The sequence below is a fragment of the Idiotropiscis lumnitzeri genome, chromosome 15 (genome assembly GCF_059441095.1).
Source record: "Idiotropiscis lumnitzeri isolate Australia: NSW breed Sydney's pygmy pipehorse chromosome 15, RoL_Ilum_1.0, whole genome shotgun sequence".
In the NCBI taxonomy this organism is placed as follows: domain Eukaryota; kingdom Metazoa; phylum Chordata; class Actinopteri; order Syngnathiformes; family Syngnathidae; genus Idiotropiscis; species Idiotropiscis lumnitzeri.
This window is the reverse complement of record NC_142405.1, coordinates 7,828,192-7,847,085: the sequence shown is the minus strand read 5'-3', so window position 1 is coordinate 7,847,085 and position 18,894 is coordinate 7,828,192. Positions and strand designations below refer to the sequence as shown.

At 43.4% G+C, this 18,894-nt stretch overlaps 4 protein-coding genes across 6 annotated transcripts in view; 2 read left to right on the top strand and 2 right to left on the bottom strand.

Annotated features, from left to right (window-relative positions):
• The window catches only part of asic2 (acid sensing ion channel subunit 2), a 110,553-nt gene extending 105,095 nt beyond the window's left edge, over window positions 1-5,458 (bottom strand). Inside the window, exons 1-3 of one of the 3 annotated variants that reach the window (XM_088316897.1) lie at window positions 5,266-5,456; window positions 3,963-4,137; window positions 2,012-2,637 (exon numbers count right to left, since the gene is read on the bottom strand). In XM_088316897.1, coding sequence (XP_088173023.1) covers window positions 2,012-2,581 — 570 coding nt within the window. In that variant the 5' untranslated portion in view covers window positions 2,582-2,637; window positions 3,963-4,137; window positions 5,266-5,456. Of the gene's footprint in view, window positions 1-2,011; window positions 2,638-3,962; window positions 4,258-5,265 lie in introns of those variants that run through there. The other 2 variants (XM_088316895.1, XM_088316898.1) reach the window with 2 other exon arrangements.
• A 1,490-nt stretch (window positions 5,459-6,948) lies between these two features.
• On the bottom strand, window positions 6,949-11,257 carry hrob (homologous recombination factor with OB-fold). The gene is made up of 10 exons (XM_088317042.1): window positions 11,006-11,257; window positions 10,827-10,877; window positions 9,348-10,580; window positions 9,186-9,269; window positions 8,542-8,673; window positions 8,335-8,443; window positions 8,156-8,241; window positions 7,954-8,076; window positions 7,745-7,877; window positions 6,949-7,141 (listed from the first exon to the last, which is right to left on the bottom strand). Exons 1-10 carry the CDS (start codon window positions 11,006-11,008, stop codon window positions 7,089-7,091), a joined length of 2,007 nt encoding a protein of 668 aa, XP_088173168.1. The 5' UTR covers window positions 11,009-11,257; the 3' UTR covers window positions 6,949-7,088.
• Window positions 11,258-11,435: 178 nt separating this feature from the next.
• On the top strand, window positions 11,436-14,258 carry asb16 (ankyrin repeat and SOCS box containing 16). Its single transcript, XM_088317272.1, has 6 exons — window positions 11,436-11,773; window positions 11,861-12,211; window positions 12,526-12,793; window positions 12,973-13,381; window positions 13,444-13,527; window positions 13,968-14,258. Exons 2-6 carry the CDS (start codon window positions 11,869-11,871, stop codon window positions 14,256-14,258), a joined length of 1,395 nt encoding a protein of 464 aa, XP_088173398.1. The 5' UTR covers window positions 11,436-11,773; window positions 11,861-11,868.
• A 1,743-nt stretch (window positions 14,259-16,001) lies between these two features.
• Window positions 16,002-18,891, top strand: tmub2 (transmembrane and ubiquitin-like domain containing 2). The gene is made up of 3 exons (XM_088317043.1): window positions 16,002-16,149; window positions 16,841-17,373; window positions 17,957-18,891. Exons 2-3 carry the CDS (start codon window positions 16,850-16,852, stop codon window positions 18,342-18,344), a joined length of 912 nt encoding a protein of 303 aa, XP_088173169.1. The 5' UTR covers window positions 16,002-16,149; window positions 16,841-16,849; the 3' UTR covers window positions 18,345-18,891.
• Window positions 18,892-18,894: the final 3 nt, after the last annotated feature.

Here is an 18,894-nt window from a genome sequence, read left to right as displayed (position 1 = left end):
TCCAGGGGGCGCACAGACAATGCTTTAAAAAATATAGACAATAAAACTAAATAAATTGATTCATTTATTTTAGGTTAATACAATCTGAAAATAAAACGCATTTCTAAATTAAAAGCATTTAAACAAGAGGTATACTGTGTGTATAAAAAAAGCAAAAAAGCAAATAACTTTTTTGAGCCATTTGCCAGAGATTTTTCATTTTTATTTGAAAGTTTTTCCAATTGAAGTTACAGTTTGAAGCCCCCCCAAAAATACCTGTCGTATTCTTTACAACGTAATGCAACCAGACCGCCAAGGCCAAAAGCATATCACCAGCCAACCGACAACATCCGCTAGCCAAAGGTTGAGCCGCACTGTTTGTTTACAAAGTAGACGTGTGCTGAGAGCGCAAATGTAACCCAACCAGACCACCAAGTCTAAACAATTCATAGAGGACTCTTACCACCCTCATGCATTATTGAGTGAGAAATGCGAGGAAAATGTCAGAAAAGTACCCCACCTTGAATGAAAAGTACAGTGAACCTTTCCTATTCATAGGGACAAAGACCTGCTGAGCACACCCCCCCAAAAAAAAAAGAATAAATAAAATCTACACGGAACTGGCAACTAGGCTTTATATGATCTGGATTTTGGAGCCAATCGCTGGCTCAAAAAACAAACAATCCGACCAGATCAGAAGATGGATCAAACTATTTAAACAACTTGTTTATTTACTTAACAGTCGACCCCCACTATTTGCAGCGGATCAGGACCAGACGGGCTGTAGACAAGCCAAAATTCTGATATGATTTACACCCATTGAATTTAATTGAGGGAAAAATACACCCGAAATGCATTATATCATGCAAGGAAAGCCAATAAAACTAACAAAATAATTTGGGATTAACAGAATTTGGGACAAACACATTCACTTTCTCGGCTGTAAATGTAGAAATATACAACAGCACTCATGGTTCTAATAGTAGAAAAGTCGTAGTGCCGGCCTAAATGTGTTATTTCAAACATATGTAACAAAACCCTTAAAAAAGCTGAACTCCAAAAATGTACGCTCCAGTCAGTGCTTTGTCAGTATCTCGTGGCATTTTTGGCATTAGAGAAAGAGCACAAAAATACACTGATAGCAGCAAATAGGTTAGTTTTTTTTCAGCAAACAACTGAGGTTAGGGTCCACAGGAAAAAAAAAACATGTGAAGCTGAACCTTGTGAATAAGGATGGGTTCCCGATGACCCATCTTGAATATATTCAATTCTATCTTGGCCCCTGCTAATTAAAAATCCGGCAGAGATATTTTTTTTGATAAGCACAACTAGCAGACAAAACAGCAATGAAAACTTCTTGCTGAGGAAGAACTTTTGAAAGGATTTCATAAGACGACATACGCAAGCCAGAGGCTGAGCCCCACCAGTTTAAGATAACGTGCGTGAACCGAAAGGCAATTACATCTCCTGTCTAAAAACACGGAACGTAACAGAACCAGACAACCAAGGCCAAACAATTTATAGACCTTCAAGTATTATAGACAGATTTGAGGAAAATGTTAGACGAGTGCCCCATCTTGAAGCCCTACCTGAATTTAACCAATCAATCATGGCCCCCCCCCATATGGTCCTTAAGTTTTGTAGCAACTCGCAGAGAAGTTTTGCACGCAAGTGCTAACTAGCAAGACCAAACTGCTGTGAAAACTTTTCAGCGGAGGAAAAAGACAACTCTCAAAACAAAAGGATTTCAGAAGAAGCAACAGTTAACGATCGGAGGAGGCAACAAGTGGGTGTTGACTTTGGTCCTACATGAAGGCCTTGAGAAGATCACAAGTGGGCTTTCAGTTTGGCAGAATGTGCAAGATTAGACAAATGAACCCTGAAAGCAGAGGAAGACGACAAGGGAACATAAGGGTACGAGGACAAAGCCCGAGAGGCGAAAGCGTGGGAGGAAAAGATCCGCTTTCAGTCACAATGAGGCGACTAATCCGCGAACCCGGCTGACATTTTTCGTGAAGAAGACCGCACTCACCGTCTGGAAGTCTCGGTGGCTGCACTCCTGGCCTTGGTAACGGCAGTAGAGCATCATCTCCTGCAGGTCGTGTCCGACGCGCTCCACAAACTCGCGCATGCTGAAAGTCTTGGGTTTGTACGCCGTGAAGTTGGCGTGCTCCCGCAGGAAGTCCAGCACGTCGGGCTCGGCCAGGTGCGGCTGCGAGACGTTCAGGTGCACGTCCAGCAGCGCCAGAAGCTCACCGGCGTGGTAGAGGTCGTTACGCGTCAGTCGTCCAAAACGGTAGGTGTTGAGGTTGCACACGGTGACAGCGGGGAAGACGAGGCTGCCTGACACCACCGCGTCCACGCTGGTCACATGCGGGAAGGACAGGAAGTAGGCCAGACGCTCAGCGCTCTCCAGGGCCAGAAGAGCAGTGCAGGTCAACAGCGCCACCGCCCACAGGAGGCGCCGCGCCGTCCCGCCGCCACCCGGGTAGGGGAAAACGAATCGCAGGCCATGCAGAGTGCTGCCGAATGCAAAGGCCCGCCAAGAGCCCGGACGCAGGCTGGAGCTCTCCCGGCTGCCGCAGCTCTCCTTCAGGTCCATCGTCCACAGTGGCTTCGTCGCCTCGGGAAGACCGTTCTTCCCCGACGCTGGCGCACCTGTGTTCAAAACACACATTAGGTCACGTATAGAATTTACACGGAATCCCCTTGACAAATTACATTACTTTTGTTTTGTTTTGTTTTATGAAAGTATTTAGGCAACAATAAAAAATTAAAAAAATGACTGAAATGAATTAAACTGAATTATTAGAAAAATAATAGTAAGTACAAATGTAGTAACAACTACTGAAACAATGTTAAAAAAAAAAAACAATAAAATATTTTTTCTAAATCTAGATTCATTAAATTAAAATAATTAGGAATAAATTAAGGAAATGTGAGTACCCAAAATTAAGAAATTAGTCATTTTAAATAAAATAAAAACAAGAAACTTAAAAAGGAACCGTTAAAAGTAAAGCCAAAAAATGAACAAAATATCTGGAAAAAAATTACAATAAACTTCTTAATCAGGAAAAAAAATAAATCTAAATTTAATTTAAATTTGAAACCGTGACCTTAAATCAAATAATATTCTTGTGATCAAATACAATAAAAATTTAAAACAAAATATTTAAATACACAAAATAAATAAAACAAAGTTCAAACTATGATTGTAAAAAGACAAATTTTAAAAATTGTTCAATATTTTTGAGGAATATATAACTGTCGAATACAAAAAATGAAAAAGTAAAATGCGTTCAAAGCAATATTTTTTCAAATTAATTCAACAATGAATAAGCACCTGCAAAATAAAAATAAATAAATTGACAACATAAATAGATTAAGTGAATAAAAATTGAAAACGGAAAGCGCTATATAAATAAAATTGTTGAGTTCAGTAAAATGGTTATTAAAACTGAATATGCTTAAAATGCACAATTGAGAAAAAAATAATTTAACTTGATCTTTAATAACATTCAATTCAACAAAATCCAACCTTTGGAAAAAAAATCTATTTATATAAATTAGAAATTGTAAACAAAATAAGACAAAGTAATTAAGACATGAAAAAGTTTAACACAAATGAAAAAAAATACCAAAATTTAAAAAGATTTGATAAAAATGAAAACTAAAAATGAAAAAGTAAAATAAATACAAAACCAAATTAAAAACAAGAAAACAAAATATGAAGTAAATGTCAGACTAAGTTTGAAAATTCAATGAATAATAATAAAACCTTTAAGACGGAACGAAAATTAAAGAACACTCAATTAGCAAACATTTTTAAACTGAAACCATCCTCCTGCATGCACACACATACACTACCCAAATTCCATTGTGACAGGAGTCACACAGCCACTCTCGCGTGCAATCTCACACACACATCACATGTATGTCCAAGCGTGCCGGATTCTCCCATCCACTCAACGGACGGCCAGCACCTTTCGTCTTCAGCTTAGCGAGGAGACATCCGGCGTGAGTGTGTAAGAGGAGAGCGGATGGGTGAGCCGTTAATGATCAAAGCCACTGTTTTGTTGCGCGCGTGCCCGACCAAACTCCTCCTGGCATCCTCCGTCCGGCTACATCCGCCTCTTTCCTCCTCATCTGTGGCGGCGCCTGACAACGGCGGAGAAAGAGAGAGAGAGAGCGTGAGAGAGAGAAAAGAGAGGAGCAGGGTGAGTGGGGCGGAGGGGCTACTTCACTCCCTCCCTTCTCTCTCACACTTGCACATCCCGTCACCTCGGATAGACACAGGCGAATGGATGTGAAGCGGGAAGATGGCCAAGATGCAGACTGATGGACGGATGGATGGACGGATGGTAGCAGTTCACTGAGGAGGAGTGGATATAAAGGGGGGTATATTTGGTTACTGTGGTGTCATGGGAAGTGAAGCAGAAGTGAGGCGTGATGTTGGGAAGGAGGGAGCAGGACCAAAAAAAGAAACTTGGGGAGGGGTGGTTTGAAAAAGAGAAGCGAGGTCAGAGGTAGCACGCCATCACTGGCACAGCAGGGGATGCGAGGCAAGCATCCTTTTTGTGAGAGTCTTCATATTGAGGATGAGGGCAAGCGGCCCTGGAAATGGAGAATGATAAACAAAAAAAAAACAAAAAAAGATGGGCAGGTTTTATATTACATTCTCCTCACACAGCACAGCTGGGTCACAAAATGTCAATTCAGCTTAAAGGGGTTCAAGTCAAATGTTTTTACAATATGTTCTATGCACCCCCACTAGGCTAAACACAGCATTCTGCTTAATATAACCTTAATTAACCGCTTTTATCCAGCTCACAGGGTGGCCATTCTGCCACTTGCTGTCAACTGAAAATGACATCACAGTTGCACACGGCTCAGTTAATGACCAATCACAGCTCACCTGAGTTTCTGAGTTTGGTCATGTGACTCTCACAAGCTGGGCCATAACTAAAAATAATGTTTTAGCTGTTTATAGACGTCATTCCACAGTTTAAAACAATCGTTGGGCGCCCAAAAACATTCGTTTTTAACGAGGACTGGTTGACGTACGTCGGTTGTCTAACTAATACCGTGTTAGGACGCCTTGTTGGTGGACAGTGTAAGTCAAATGTGTGAGGATTTAAAAAGAAAAATGACATGTCACTGAATAAAAGGCAGCTAGCATAAAATATGAATCACTTCGCAGAACAAAAGAGGTAATAATGAGGATTATCAAGGCGTAGGAAAAACTTTTACTTTCGCTAACAAGGCGAGTGTTCACTGTTCACCTACTTTTCGGAAACGTGACGGGCCCGGCGCCATTAATCCTCATTCTGTAGTTGCCCTCCGAATAAACTCCGCTTCTCTCGGGAAAACATTTCCAGTCCACGTTTGCTCCACTTTACTAAGTTTTTGTGCTCAACTAAACCACCTTCGCTACATTTCACTCCCGCAAATTGGCGTAATTGAGCAGCCACTACGCACGTGAGCAACTTTTTGTTTTGGGAACCGCCCCTAACCTTATCAACAAATCAAAACTCAGCTAAGTAAATATGCAGAAAATGGAAGGGCGTTACATCGTTTATTTAGTAGCTGATTGGGAAAAAAAGAAAGTGCAGTCCAAATTTGGACGGTGGTCACTAAATTTTTATTTTAAATTAATCCAATTCTGTGACTACATTAACTCACACGGTGGCCATTATGCAAATACAGGGGGAAAATGCACCGGTGACGTCATTTTGGAACAGCTGTAAATGTATCAAACACTTGACTCGTGAACGTTGTTTCTGTTTATCCTTTTATTTTGTTTAGGCATTGTGTACACATTTTGCTACATGTACATTGGACTTTGATAATGTTGGATTTATTGTTAAAGATCGGGTGAATTAAGGACCAGTCATATGACACTACTGAGGAAATCTGACGAACATTTTCTACACAGCTACAATAACTAATTGGTAATCATTGGCAAGGTTGAAAGCGTTTTATCAAGGCTCACCTACTTTATTAAAGCTGTGAGATATTTTGTAGTAATGAGTAATGGAAAGGGCTACTCAAATTGTCTTGAGTAATGTTATGTTATTAATAATGATATTATCAGAAAGTCAATGATTAAGGATTCCTCACAAAAAAACAAATGTCAATATGCAACCCCTTTTCTCGATAAATAATTTTCAAATGCTCACTCCGACAACATTCCTTGGAAATCACAATACCCCACTTCTCGTAAGATATTCGTGTGGTTGTTGGGGCCACCAATGGCCCACGAACACCTTGTTGGTGACACCTTCATTATATTGTGATTATGAGGAATTATTTACTTTTGTATTAGCAGTCTTCGGGGGAAATTTAGTTCACCTTCACACACAAACACACACCCTGAAATTGATTATTTGATGCCAAACCTATTTAAAATATATTGGCGTAATGAGAAATGTTACCTTCCTCCGGGTACTCAATTTAACTGAAGATGAAAGGAATTTTACAAAATATTAAATTAGGGCCTGTGCAGACCTGCGTAAACATTAATTACAATTGCCGACTTCATTTTAATGGATTGTGAAGCATCATCAGCCGTAATTATGCGCTCAATTTGCATATGTAGCAGAGAGGCTGAGGAAGTAATAATAAATAATAATAATAAATTCTATCAAAGCAGACATTGTGCATTTTTCAACAAAGTTAAAACCATTCCCAAGTGTAACACATCAATAATCTATCAATCTACCCACCAATGTATTATCAATCACCGTGCAAATTTTGCCGTTAATCTCCTCACATAAATATCAATCAAACTACCAGCCCTTGTTCCTACCAAACTTTATATCTACCTTCCCACCAATCTATCATGTGTGCTACCAATTAACTACTCCTTATCTGTAACCCCTATAACTACCTATACCTCCCTACCAACCTAGTTTCTACTAACCCAAGTATTTTGTGCATGCCAGTCTACCAATCAGCGTGACGAAAATATTGAAACTTAATTTTTTACTATTGACAGGGGAAGCCACTAGAGATTCCTTTCCACAACAACCAAAAAATGACATTTTTGCATGTTTTTTAACATTATCAAAATTGTATTGGCATCAGTGGTGATGATGCATCAGTTCCCCTCAAAGACTGTAGGTGTCCTCAGGAAGCGCCACCAAGAGCTCATCAAGGTCATCTGCAACGAAAAAGACAAGCGATGATGTGCAGTATTATGAGACCCTTTCACGCGAACCCAAAAAAAAAAAAAAAAAAAAAAAAAAACAGAAATTCAAAAATTGTCTGAACAGAAGGTTCATAAAATATAATTTCATCTAGAAAAAATAATAAAGTACACAAGCAGTTTACTGACTGACTGGCCATGACAAGGACACTCTTGAGTGTACATTTTCAAACATACAATAAGATCAAGATTATTAATAGTTAAAAAAAATATAATAAATTAAATATGACTAGAATTCCATTACAATTACAATCAACAAAATAAAGATTTTTTTAAACCCTCAAAACCAGATGAAAACATTCCTTGACTAATGCCATAACATGCCATGGCAACAAGTGCCTGCAAGTGTACAATTGAAAGACAAAGTCAAATCCAAACCTTTGTTTTAAAATATGTTGCATGAGCCCATTAGTCTACAATAATATTGCATTTCTGACATGTGAAATAAGCAGATTTTTTTTTTTTTAAGTGTTGAATTTTAACTAAAACAGAAATACGAAAAAAACCGTTACGCATCAACGTTTGGCATTGGCATCCTACACAGGTTAGTGAACCCACCTGCATCCCAGCTTGAAGTCTGCAGGCTTCCATCATTGCATTTCACCCGGTCATCATTACAATTGTCGTCATCATCAAACAGCAGCTGCATGCAGGACACAGGCTTGTCGGCGGGAGGCTGAGGGGGCGGCTCCTACGTGAACAGAAAAAAAAAACACTTCGAAGACGCAGACGGCTTGCCGATTTAAATTTTGGTGCACGTTGCCCACCAGAGCCAACGGTGGGAGCTGCCCTGATGTGTGGCAGACTCCGTCTGGCGAATAGATCCTGAGGAGGTTGTTGGGCGTCACGTTGAGGTAGTGGTTGCGATGAGAGGGTGAGAATACGCCCACCTAGAAGCAGACATCACAATGGCTTGAAAATAAAAAGATTCTGGTGACAGATTCTTACATAAAAAGCGTGTTTCCTCACTTGTTTGAGCAGTAGAACAGCGCCGACTTTCAGTTCCCCCAAGCGCTCCTCCAGGAGACGCCGATGCACTGTGCCCTGGATCTCACCTTGAGTCAGCAAGATTTACATGTCAACCACTGAACAGGAGTAGGAGCAAAATCTGTGGAGTGCGGCGTGCAAGCGTGTGCGTGCAAACATGCCTGTAGGATCCCTGAACACAGCTTTAGCGTCGGTGTGCGTGTGGTTGATACTCTTGAGCATCACGGCCATGTTTGGCACTTTGTTTTTGTTCAGCTGCTTCAAAGCTGCCTAGCACGACAACAAAACAAGATGCCCCCCCCAAGAAAAAAAAAATGACACTTTTGTTCACGAGGTGGAAATGAAAATAAGGCAGCGAAGCGAAAGACCTTGCGAAGCACCATAACCACGCTGAAGGAGCGCAGGAAGCACGCCGGGTTCCGCTCGTCCAGTCCCATTTCGGCTTTCATCACTGCCCAGGGGCCACCGAACTCCTCTTCCTCAACCTGGGAGCTGAAAACCTGGGCAGAATTATTGGGACACAATCCATCCATTATCAATAGCACTTATCCTCATTAGGACTATAGGTGAGCAGGAGCCTGGCCCAGCTGACACTGGGTGAAAGTAAAGGGCGACATCTTGGAATGGTCACAGGGAATGGCAGGGGGAAAAAAAATAATTGCCCCTTCCCTGTGGGCCAGACGATAAACCCAAAAAGTCTGGACACCCCTGTTCAAACACCAGGAGATTCTGTGATGGAAAATACTAATACTAAAACAAACAAAACAAAACTAATACAAATGTCTTTGGAAAGTGGGAGGAAGCTGTAGTGCTAGAGATTTGACTGCAGAACCTCAAACCTGCGAGCACCAGGTAGCCCTCAAGGACCACTGAGAAGCAGACAGGCCCGTTCTACAAAGAGCTCACCAATGATGGGACATTGTGATTTTCTAGAAATGCAGAAGTTATCATTGGGGACACACACCCACAGATTTATTAGCCCTGTGATCAAGTGTATACTGTGTGGCATTACCTGGTTTGGAAGACGAGGCGCAACACCGTGCGCGGGAGTCTGGGGAACAGAGACCACGATCTCATCTAGACTGTGACTGGGTGGCTAGGGGGGAAAAAAAAGGATCAAATTTACTATATGGTGTCATCATGACGATGGTCAACATCAACATTTGAGACTGACCTGCTGTGGGAGGAGCCCCGCCGGGCCGGGGAAACGCCGCGTTCTCGGCGGCAGAGGCTCTGAGCGAGGCCTCTTCCGCGACACCTTGTTGGATGCAGACACCAGCTGCACCAGGTGGTTGGTCAGCAGCGGAGTGCTGAGGGGGTGTGGACTGAATGCGAGAGAGGGCGAGGGTGACGTTGCAGGCACGGGCGAAACCGTCTTAAAGAGTTCCTGGGGTGAACGAGAGGGTGCCGGGGTGCGATACGGTGCCTGCAGAGGCTTGCTGAGAGTCCTGGAAAGTGATTTGGGGACCGATGAGGAGGTGGTGACCAGTTGGGGGGCTATCGAGGTTGGCGCTATTATGGTCCCTCCACCCGTGGGGGGGCGTAGCGTTTTGACTGGGGTAAAGGGTCCCGCTAAGCGTTCACACTCCTCCAAGTCTGCAAGGTCCAAGTCCCAGTCGTCAAAGTCATCCTGGGAGGCGCCATTAGTGGTGGGCTTCGGCTGCACCCCAAATTGGGGCTCAGTGACACTACACGAACTAAGTGGAAGGGAGTGAGCTGATCGTTCTCCGCTTTGCTGAAGGAGGTTAATACCGGAGCTTCTAGGGAACGCAGGGTTGCAATCCAGTGGGCGTAATGCTGGAACCTTGGTGGGGTTGGGACTCTGCTGTGTGTTGACCCTCCCCGAGTCCCACTCGGGGGACGGAAGCGGGCAAGCTCGAGTGCCGGAGGAAAGCTTTCGCAAAGTCTGAGAAACTGTTTCCTGGCCCAGAGGGCGGGCGGCAGCAGGCCTAAGCTTTGCCCCCACATGAGGATGAGGGAGGTCCGGTGTTGGGGGGGGATTGGTCCTCTGGGAATGAGCGCCAGAGATAAGGTTCTGCAAAAGCGGAGAAACCTTATTTAAGGAAAGACTTAACGACTCCCCATTTGGCTGGAGGAGGTTGGTGTGGGAATCTCTGGGGGCAACATTGGTGCCAGAGGGAGGACACAGTGGCAAAGTGACGGCGGGCTTCGGCTGCAACCGCGAGTGGAGCTCAGGAAATTCCGGCAGCAGGGACCAAGCCCGAGTGTCGGAGGATAACTTCTGTAAAGTTGGCGCAACTGTTTCTGAGGTGGAAGTGGGGCGCAGGGAAGTTGATCTCTGGAGGAGGTTGCTCCCAGAATCTTTAGAGGCCACAAGAGCGGCACCTACGGGGTGAGATGACACGGTGGTTGGGGGTCCAACAGCCCAGTTAGTCCCCAGCAAGTCCTGAGGCACAAACAGTACGAGGGTCAACAACAGAAGTCTGACGTGAACAGTAAATATGCATTTTAACGGGAGGGTTAACACTCAGTGAGTCAAACTTCACTGCAGAATTTTTTTGTCCTATTTAGTAAAACTATCAGTGTCAACCCGACAGTGATATACAATATTTGTGAAATTATGCGTGAGAAAAACAAAATCAGACATGATGGAGGTACTTGAAAAGTATTAGCATCGGGTGTGTTTCTTCACCTCGTCGTCAAAGTCCTCGCCAATGTTAAACAGCCCCCTCAGTTGGCAGCTCTGTAACAGACGAAATACACTTTTCTGAAGCTCGCTTTACACAGAAATACAAAATGTTGACGAGTTAAAGCGAAAGTGTCTACCACTTGAGCGTGCACGCTAACGTTTCGCCCCGATATCTCACTTACCATTGCAAGCACAAGATGTCGTGACGAGTTCTAACATGTAACAAGACATCGAAAGCTTTCCGGTGGGGACAAGCCTCTTTTTTTTTTTACTTTGCTTCTTAACGTTCTTTTCCAATCCAATTTGGCTAACTGGTTGCTGGCGTTGCTGCAATGGGCGGATTTGGATAAACGGGGCGCCCGCGACTCACGTTCAAACGTGATGACGTGGGCCGTCTTTTGCCAAAGAAAACAGAAGTGCGTTGAGATAGTTCCCCTCCCGTCTTCAGCAAAAAGTCGGTTAAAACCACACGAAACAGAAAACGGGCTTTATTGGTGGCCATACTAAATATAAGTAGAAATAACCATATAATCGCCCTATAATTACGGTAATAGGAAAATTACGACTTAGACAAGATCAAGCCACCCCTTCAAATGGAGCGAGATGATTCACTTCCCATCTCGGGAAAACTCCAGTCATTGACAAGAAAAATATGAATCGTTACCGTCCAACCTGGACCAAGGTTGAATTAACACAAATTAAATTCGTTTTCACTCATAGGTTCTATGGAGGCTTCATGTCATTACTCTCAACACTGCCATCTATTGAGTATTTCGGAAATGTACAGGTCTCAGTTGACACATAGCCTGGTATCTATTAATAACTGGTTATGAGTTTGTATTGGTCAACCCGATCCATAGTGGAAGAAGTGACACTGCACCAAGAGCTTGAAAAAGGGGAGCAACTGTGCTTTTTATGAAGTTTAAGTCTGTTTGCGACTTCGGTTGAAGGTGAGTCAAACCTTTTAGTGAGAATTTTCTGGACCTGCATGAACAAGAAAACGGAACAAACATTATATAACCTCTTATGTACTCCAGGAAGCGTCATGTCCAAGGACACGTTTCCCTTCACATCCACAACGCTGCGCTCCTTGAGGCTCGAGCAGGAGTTGCAGGACTGGGAGCAAGCACGAAGGGCCCTGGCTTATAGACGAGGCCTGACCCGAGACCCGCTGCCGAGGGCAGCCCGCAGCAGGCCTCCGCCCGGGCAACAGCGTCTCCAGGAAGTGCGGGCTGCGCCACCTCAGGTTCGTTGCCGGGACGCCGCCGTCCACAATACCTTCATGTGGGGAGACATGAAGGGGGTGTACGCCATCCTCAAGGACCCTGCCATGGTCAACGCCCTGATGGAGACGGTGCATGACGAAATGGTGTGGGCCCCGGATATAGGTATGTCACTCCATCACAAGGCTGGCAAACTCATTTATTTGCAGGCAGGATGTGACAATAACTTTGAAAAGCACATACAGTGGTACCTTGACTCACAAAGCAAAACGCCATAGACATGCTAATAAAACTAACACAAGTGTTGCAATCGTTTCAACCCTTTGACCAATGAATATTTTAATTAAATAAAATTAATAATTAATTAATTAAATTGCTAAATTGAAGCAAAAAAATGTAATTCGATTATTTTTCACAATTGTTAAGCCCAAATCTCTACTCAATTACAGCGCACTAAGTACTTTCCATTCCTCCGTCAGGCATGTGGACCATGAGCTCCAAGGTGAAGCAGACGTCCGCCTTGCGCCTAGCATCCGGCCGAGGGCACACGGCGTGCGTGGAGGAGCTGTTGTTCCGCGGAGCCGAGGTGAACGCAGACCCGGGAGGCAGCACGGCTCTCCACGACGCCTGTGCGGGAGGACACGCCGACTGCGTCAAACTGCTGCTCGCACACGGAGCGGATGCGCAACTGCTGTCAGCTGACGGAAATGCTCCTCTTCACCTGTGCACTTCGTCGCTCTCATTACAGTGAGATTAGGAGAAAACATGACTTCATGTGTTGCCTTTTATATTTAAAAAAATATGTACGTTAGTTTAGTCTCTCAAAAACCTGATGTGCTAGAAAATAAGTGATTTTATTTATTTATTTCAAATCTGTGTCAAAAATACTAAATAAGTTTTCCCATGACATGAAAATTCACCTGCAGGTGCGCCGAGCTGCTTCTAGATGGTGGCGCAGACGTAAACATGAGGACGGCCGAGTCTAGGCTCACCCCGCTGCATGTGGCCGCCCTGCACGGCCTGGAGGGCCACGTGGAGCTGCTGCTCTCCCTCGGCGCCGACGTGCTGGCCACCAACCTTGAGGGCGAGACGGCCCTGAACGCCGCCTGCGCCAGGGTCGAAAAGCCGTCGGAGGTGGGCCGCTACTTGGGCGTGGTGCGCAAGTTGCTGGATGCGGGCGCCGACCCGCGCACGGCAGGCAAGAAGCGACACACGCCGCTACACAACGCTTGCGCCAATTGCTGCCCGGCCATCGTGGAGCTACTGCTGCGTTACGGAGCGCAGGCGGATGTCAGCAACTGCGCGGGGTACACGCCCTTGGAATGTGTGCTGCAGGTACAACAACAAAAACAGCCAATCATCAAGACAAGGAAGTAAAACAGTAATTGTCCCTGAAGGTGCTTGAGGACTACTTGGACCAGCAGCCTGAAGCAGTGGTACGGACTCTACTGAACCACGGCGCGAAATCTGTCCCACCAAAGGTTTGGAAAAGCACCACTCCAGAGACCAATCAAAGATTATATAATCTTTAATAAACATAACATAATTTGTTGCAAATAAAGACAATTTTCAGTTTTTCAAGGACCAAATGTGTTTCCGAACATATTTAGTCTTTACCAAAGCTGATGTTTTGTGAATAACGTGAAATTTCACAAGACAATTTTGAGCCAAATTGGAGGGTTAATATCCATGGATTTTATTTTTTAATCAAAGACAATTTATTAACAATTAATAATCATAATACTGTGTACATTCTGACGAAATGGTGACAATTTTCAATATTTAATGGATTAATTAGTCCTCAACAAAACAGACGTGAGTTCATAAACATCAAAGATGATTTATTTAACGAAAACCCAAACACATTTTTTCAATTTAGAGTTTTTGATCAGTTTCTTAATGTCAAGTTTTCTGTGCACAGGTGTTGAGGCAGTGCGTCCTCTCCCCCGCCACGATGGAGGTGATCCTTAACTCGTACCCGAACGTCCCACCATGCGACTGGATGGACGAATGCACTCTCACGCAGGGACACCCGGCTTTCTTCAAACTAGTGCGCGAAAAGAGTGGCCATCCTCGCTCACTACAGCATTTCTGTCGCTTCGCTTTGCGTCGTCACTTGGGGCCGCTATGCCACTCGCAAGTGAGTCGACTGGACATCCCCTGCTCGGTCAGGGATTACCTGCTGCTGCAGAATAATGGAACGCTAGACTGAATTTGGATTTTGCCTTGTGTTTTTCTTTGATTTGATGGAAGTCTTGTTGGTGAATGAATGCTTTTATATATATCAATGCAAATAAAAATGAGTTCAAATGGGATAAAAGTGTCTGTTCTATTACAATTATTACAACTATTTTTTTTCAAATGGATTCAGTTCTATATTGGTGACAGAAAATCCTAATTCGGTTGTAATTTTACAAAAATTGCAAGATTAACCTTATTGTATTTTAAGTATTTATTCAGGATTTTTTAATATATATTTTTACTTTTGATAAAGTAATTTTACCAAACCTAAGTTGTATATTTGAGGTAAAATAATTGTATACAAAGATAGCATTTTTAAGATGAGTCCTAAATTTACAAGAATAAATTTGTATAATTTTTGAGATGTAAAGATTTTCCATTTTCAAGCCAGAAGTAGTGTATTTTAGAGTCTCAAGTGAATTTATTCCCAAAATGGTATATTTTTCTTAAGAAAATGTGTGTATTTTATAGATAAAATTTGAAATTTTATGAAAATAAGTTTAATATTCTCAAAGTTTGTCTTCAGCACCTTCATGGACGAGAGGCAACAAGAAAGCACAAAAGCAAACCTTGAAGATGAGCTCTACTTCAGAAGTCGACCCATGCTGCACGGATCAGGTTCTTCAGCGCCACCTTGTGGACAGGAGCAAGAGAAACATGCACATGAGAAAGGTTAATAAGTGGCTTGTTGTGTGACCTGACCACAGCTTTGGCAAAACTGCAGAGCAGAAACATGTCAAGCAAAAAACAAACAAACAAAAAAAAAAACACTTCACATCATCTTGTTCCACAGCACTCATTGAAGCTGTGTCACGACTGTTGAAAAAGAGGACGGGTGAAGTTAGGAATGGGCATTGCTGGAAAGTTCTATCAGGTCGCCTTAATTTTATTTTTCACTTTTGTTAATGTATTACAAATGATTGCTTAGTCACAAAAAGTTGTTTGCGTTTTATTTTGAACGTCAATTCTCTAGTGACTGTTCTGCCTTTTGTCAGAAGGTATGTCAAATGTCGAAAGATTTTCGGTCATCTGTACTCCTTTGAAAAGTTGAACAATTAAAACACAAAATACCCCAACATAAATACGAACAGCTCTTACCTGTTATAAATACGAATACTTGTTACATTAACGGTGACGTTATCAAATTGCGACTCTATGTGCTGCAACCACAACTTGATGGCTCAGGCCTATTTATAATCTAATAATCAGACCATGCTGGAAATAAAAATTGCATTAAATACAGTGTCACGGTGGATTCAACATTTACAAATTACTACTTTAAGGTTATCGTATTGTACACACATACAGTTCCAAGTTATTGATCCGTGTAAAATGCTGATAATCACTGACATCATCTGACTAGTAGTAGGCCTATGGGGAGAAATGAGAGGGAAAAAAATAGCATTCCCTCGTCACTCACGTGGCCACGTCCCTAAAGGAACACGTCAACCACACAAACACAAAATTCCTTAAAACCAATTAACTTCTTTGTATATTTTGTGATTTTACAGAATAGTGCTATTTTCCTTTTGAACAAACGTGATGTAACTGATTAACTTGTGTTTTTTTTTAGGGGAGATCCCTTATATTGTGTTTTTATTAGACAATTATTTTGCATAAAGGTAAAATAAAATAAACATTCAAAGATCAAATGAATAAATGAACTTGTGGGAGAACAGCAGCACGGCGTCAGGTTGCTGACGTCCCTCCTCCCTTCCGCCAGTGTGTGTGTGTGTGTGTGTGTGTGTGTGGGTGTGTGTGTGTGTGTGTGTGTGTGTCTTGTTTTGAGGAAGTAGCCGCTTGCTAGCTATTAGCATCTAGAAAGTTCGTCGTCCAACATGCTCTGATTGCCCGCCTGGACGGTAAGAAAAAATCTTGTCGTCCACGGTGAAGTAAAACGACGCAGCGCAAATTGTTACGGCGATTAAACGCGAAAAAGAAGTCGCGGAAACGGAGCCAAGAGCGCCTCCTTATTATTTAGCAACGTTAGCTCGCGAGGCTAACGCTACTCGTTTTTGACATGAAGTAACACTTTGACGGGGGGCACAACCTTGCTACTTTGCTGTCTCGTTAATTCGTATTAGAACAAGCGAGGCATTTTATAAAAATTATGATAACGACCTCTTTTGTATGCATTGCACCCGTGCAATGTTAAATAACCGGATTGTGACGTCGACAAATCAGCCGTTTTGTGACGTGCTTACACTACTTCCGGGTTTGCCTAGTCGTTATTTAGCTTGCCTTAACGCCTTTATTATATACGGCTTTATAGTATGTGTTACAAAAACGCAAGTTGATACCCCGAACTCAAAAATTTCAGAATTACGTATTTTGTAACAATGTCACGAAAAAAGCAGTTTTATATACACATTATACTCATCTTTTGAAGTGGTTTGCACAATTGGTGACTGACTAAATACTTTTCTTGCCCCACAATAGCTTTTTTTTTTTAAAGTGCGACTGTATGCTTTGTCACAAAACATCAGATTTTGCCATGAATACGACAATGATAAATTATACTTTTTAAAAGTGTCCAAAACACCATTTGTGCAGGATAAGAGGATGGCAGTGTGTGCACTGACCATGTTGGACGGGATGGGCGGAGAGGCCACAGCGGCGTGTGGCGCCCTGCTGGTAGCCCTGGCGCTGGTCCTGGCCTGGCTCTCCACACACGTGGCAGAGCGTGGCGACCACATCCTGGGCACTATTCTGACGGCGGGCGCCCACGCCTCACTCATCAGCGTAGGTGGCGACGCAGGTGGTGACGTCCAAGTCGACGCCCCCGAGCAGACCGGTGCCACTACTCCCTCGCCGGAGAACAAGCCGGATGACGGCGAGGCGGACGAGGGGGTGCCGCCTGAGGACACTGACCTGTTGCTGGACATTCAGAGCAAAGTGCCTCCTGGGGGAAGGAATCATGCTTCAGATGAGGAAGACGAGGATTACGGCGAAGACGAGGAGAGGGAGGAGGGATATAAAAAGGACATGTCTGCCATACCGTCCTTCCGTGTGCGACTCAAGTTTTTAAACGACACAGAGGAAGTGGCTGTCGTCAAGCCTCACCACACTGTGCACCAACTCAAAAGGTTAGGGCACACATTTCAGCACAACAACTACACGTTGCTGTCAGGAGGACCAATATGGTCAATGTCATATTTTTTCTCAAATTGATCATATTCATCTGTCACCTGTTATTTTTCCTCAATATTAACCAATTTAAAATGCTTATTATAGCTTGCAAAAAAATGTCACCTTAAGGTTAAAAAAAGTTAGTCAGTTGCGTGAAATTCGTGAAAATTAGGTTAGATACACTTAAGGAAGCCTGTTTTGTTAAAAATGGATCGCTGTAACGCTTTGGTACGGAAGGAAGCAATCAGCCACGAAGGTGAGATTCCGCGTATTACACTGCGTAGTCACTACATTGTTTTAATAATTGCTCCACTCATGGCTCCAGGAGTTTGGGAAGATCTAACTGCAGTCGCTTACATTTGTGAAGAATTAAACGGATTATTAACGTTAAGCCATTTGCAAAAATAAATAACAAAAATTATAACAGCTACACAATATGGTAAAAAGGCAGGGCAACATAAATGCTATGTTTGTCTAATATTTTATATGTACATATCGATGAGGAAATGTTATTTACCTTGTGACCTTCTCCCTGGTCAGCAAGTACTTCTCTGGGCGTGAGCATCAGATCAAGCTCATCTACCAAGGCCAACTCCTGCATGACTCCAAGAGGACTCTGCTGTCCCTGAACGTGACTCACAACAGCGTCATCCACTGCCACGTCTCACAGGCCCCTCACGACGGCACCCCGGAGGCGGGGGCGGCAAGTTCCCCCCAGGGGGCAGCGGCCGTGTCCGGGGGCCTGCAGGCAGCGGGCGTGGCCGTCAGCACGGGCAGCCTGGTGGTTCCCGTGTTCGTAGTGATCCTGGCCGTGGTGTGGTATTTCCGCATCAACTACCGCCAGTTCTTCACCGCACCCGCCACCATCTCCCTGGTGGGCGTCACCATCTTCTTTAGCTTCCTCATTTTCGGCATGCACAGCCGCTGAAGAAACTCATTCGCATGTAACACTATTGTGACCTCCGCCAAGGCTCCAAAAGTCCCATATTTGGATCATCCACATGCTGAAAACCAAAGAAAAAAAAAAAAAAGGCAAGCCACCCACCTGTATTTGACGAGTTTTTATCTTCCGCGCTTCTCTGCCATCAAACGTCACCGGGACTCAGTTGGATGCTTTTTGGCTAGTCCTGCTCACACGCTAACAAATGGCAACAAAGACAAATTTCCTTTTGGTGGATGTTAATTGGGGAGGAGGGAAGAAAAAAACTGACTTAGTTTGAGATTAAACTCTCATTTCTGCTTTCCCTTGTCTGAAGTTGCGTTTCCCCGTGAAATGATTCAAACTGAACATTTTTTCTGTGGTGTGTAGAAATTAATTTAAAGGCCGAGATACTGTATTGTGCAAGTAGACCAGGCCTGGTGTCTTTTGTGTATTTAGTGTAAATAAAATGAACGGAACAAATGAATCTGGCACTTATGAGAAAGAAAGATATTTGGAGTTGTATATCTCCAATTAAAAGCATTGGAAAAACCCTTCC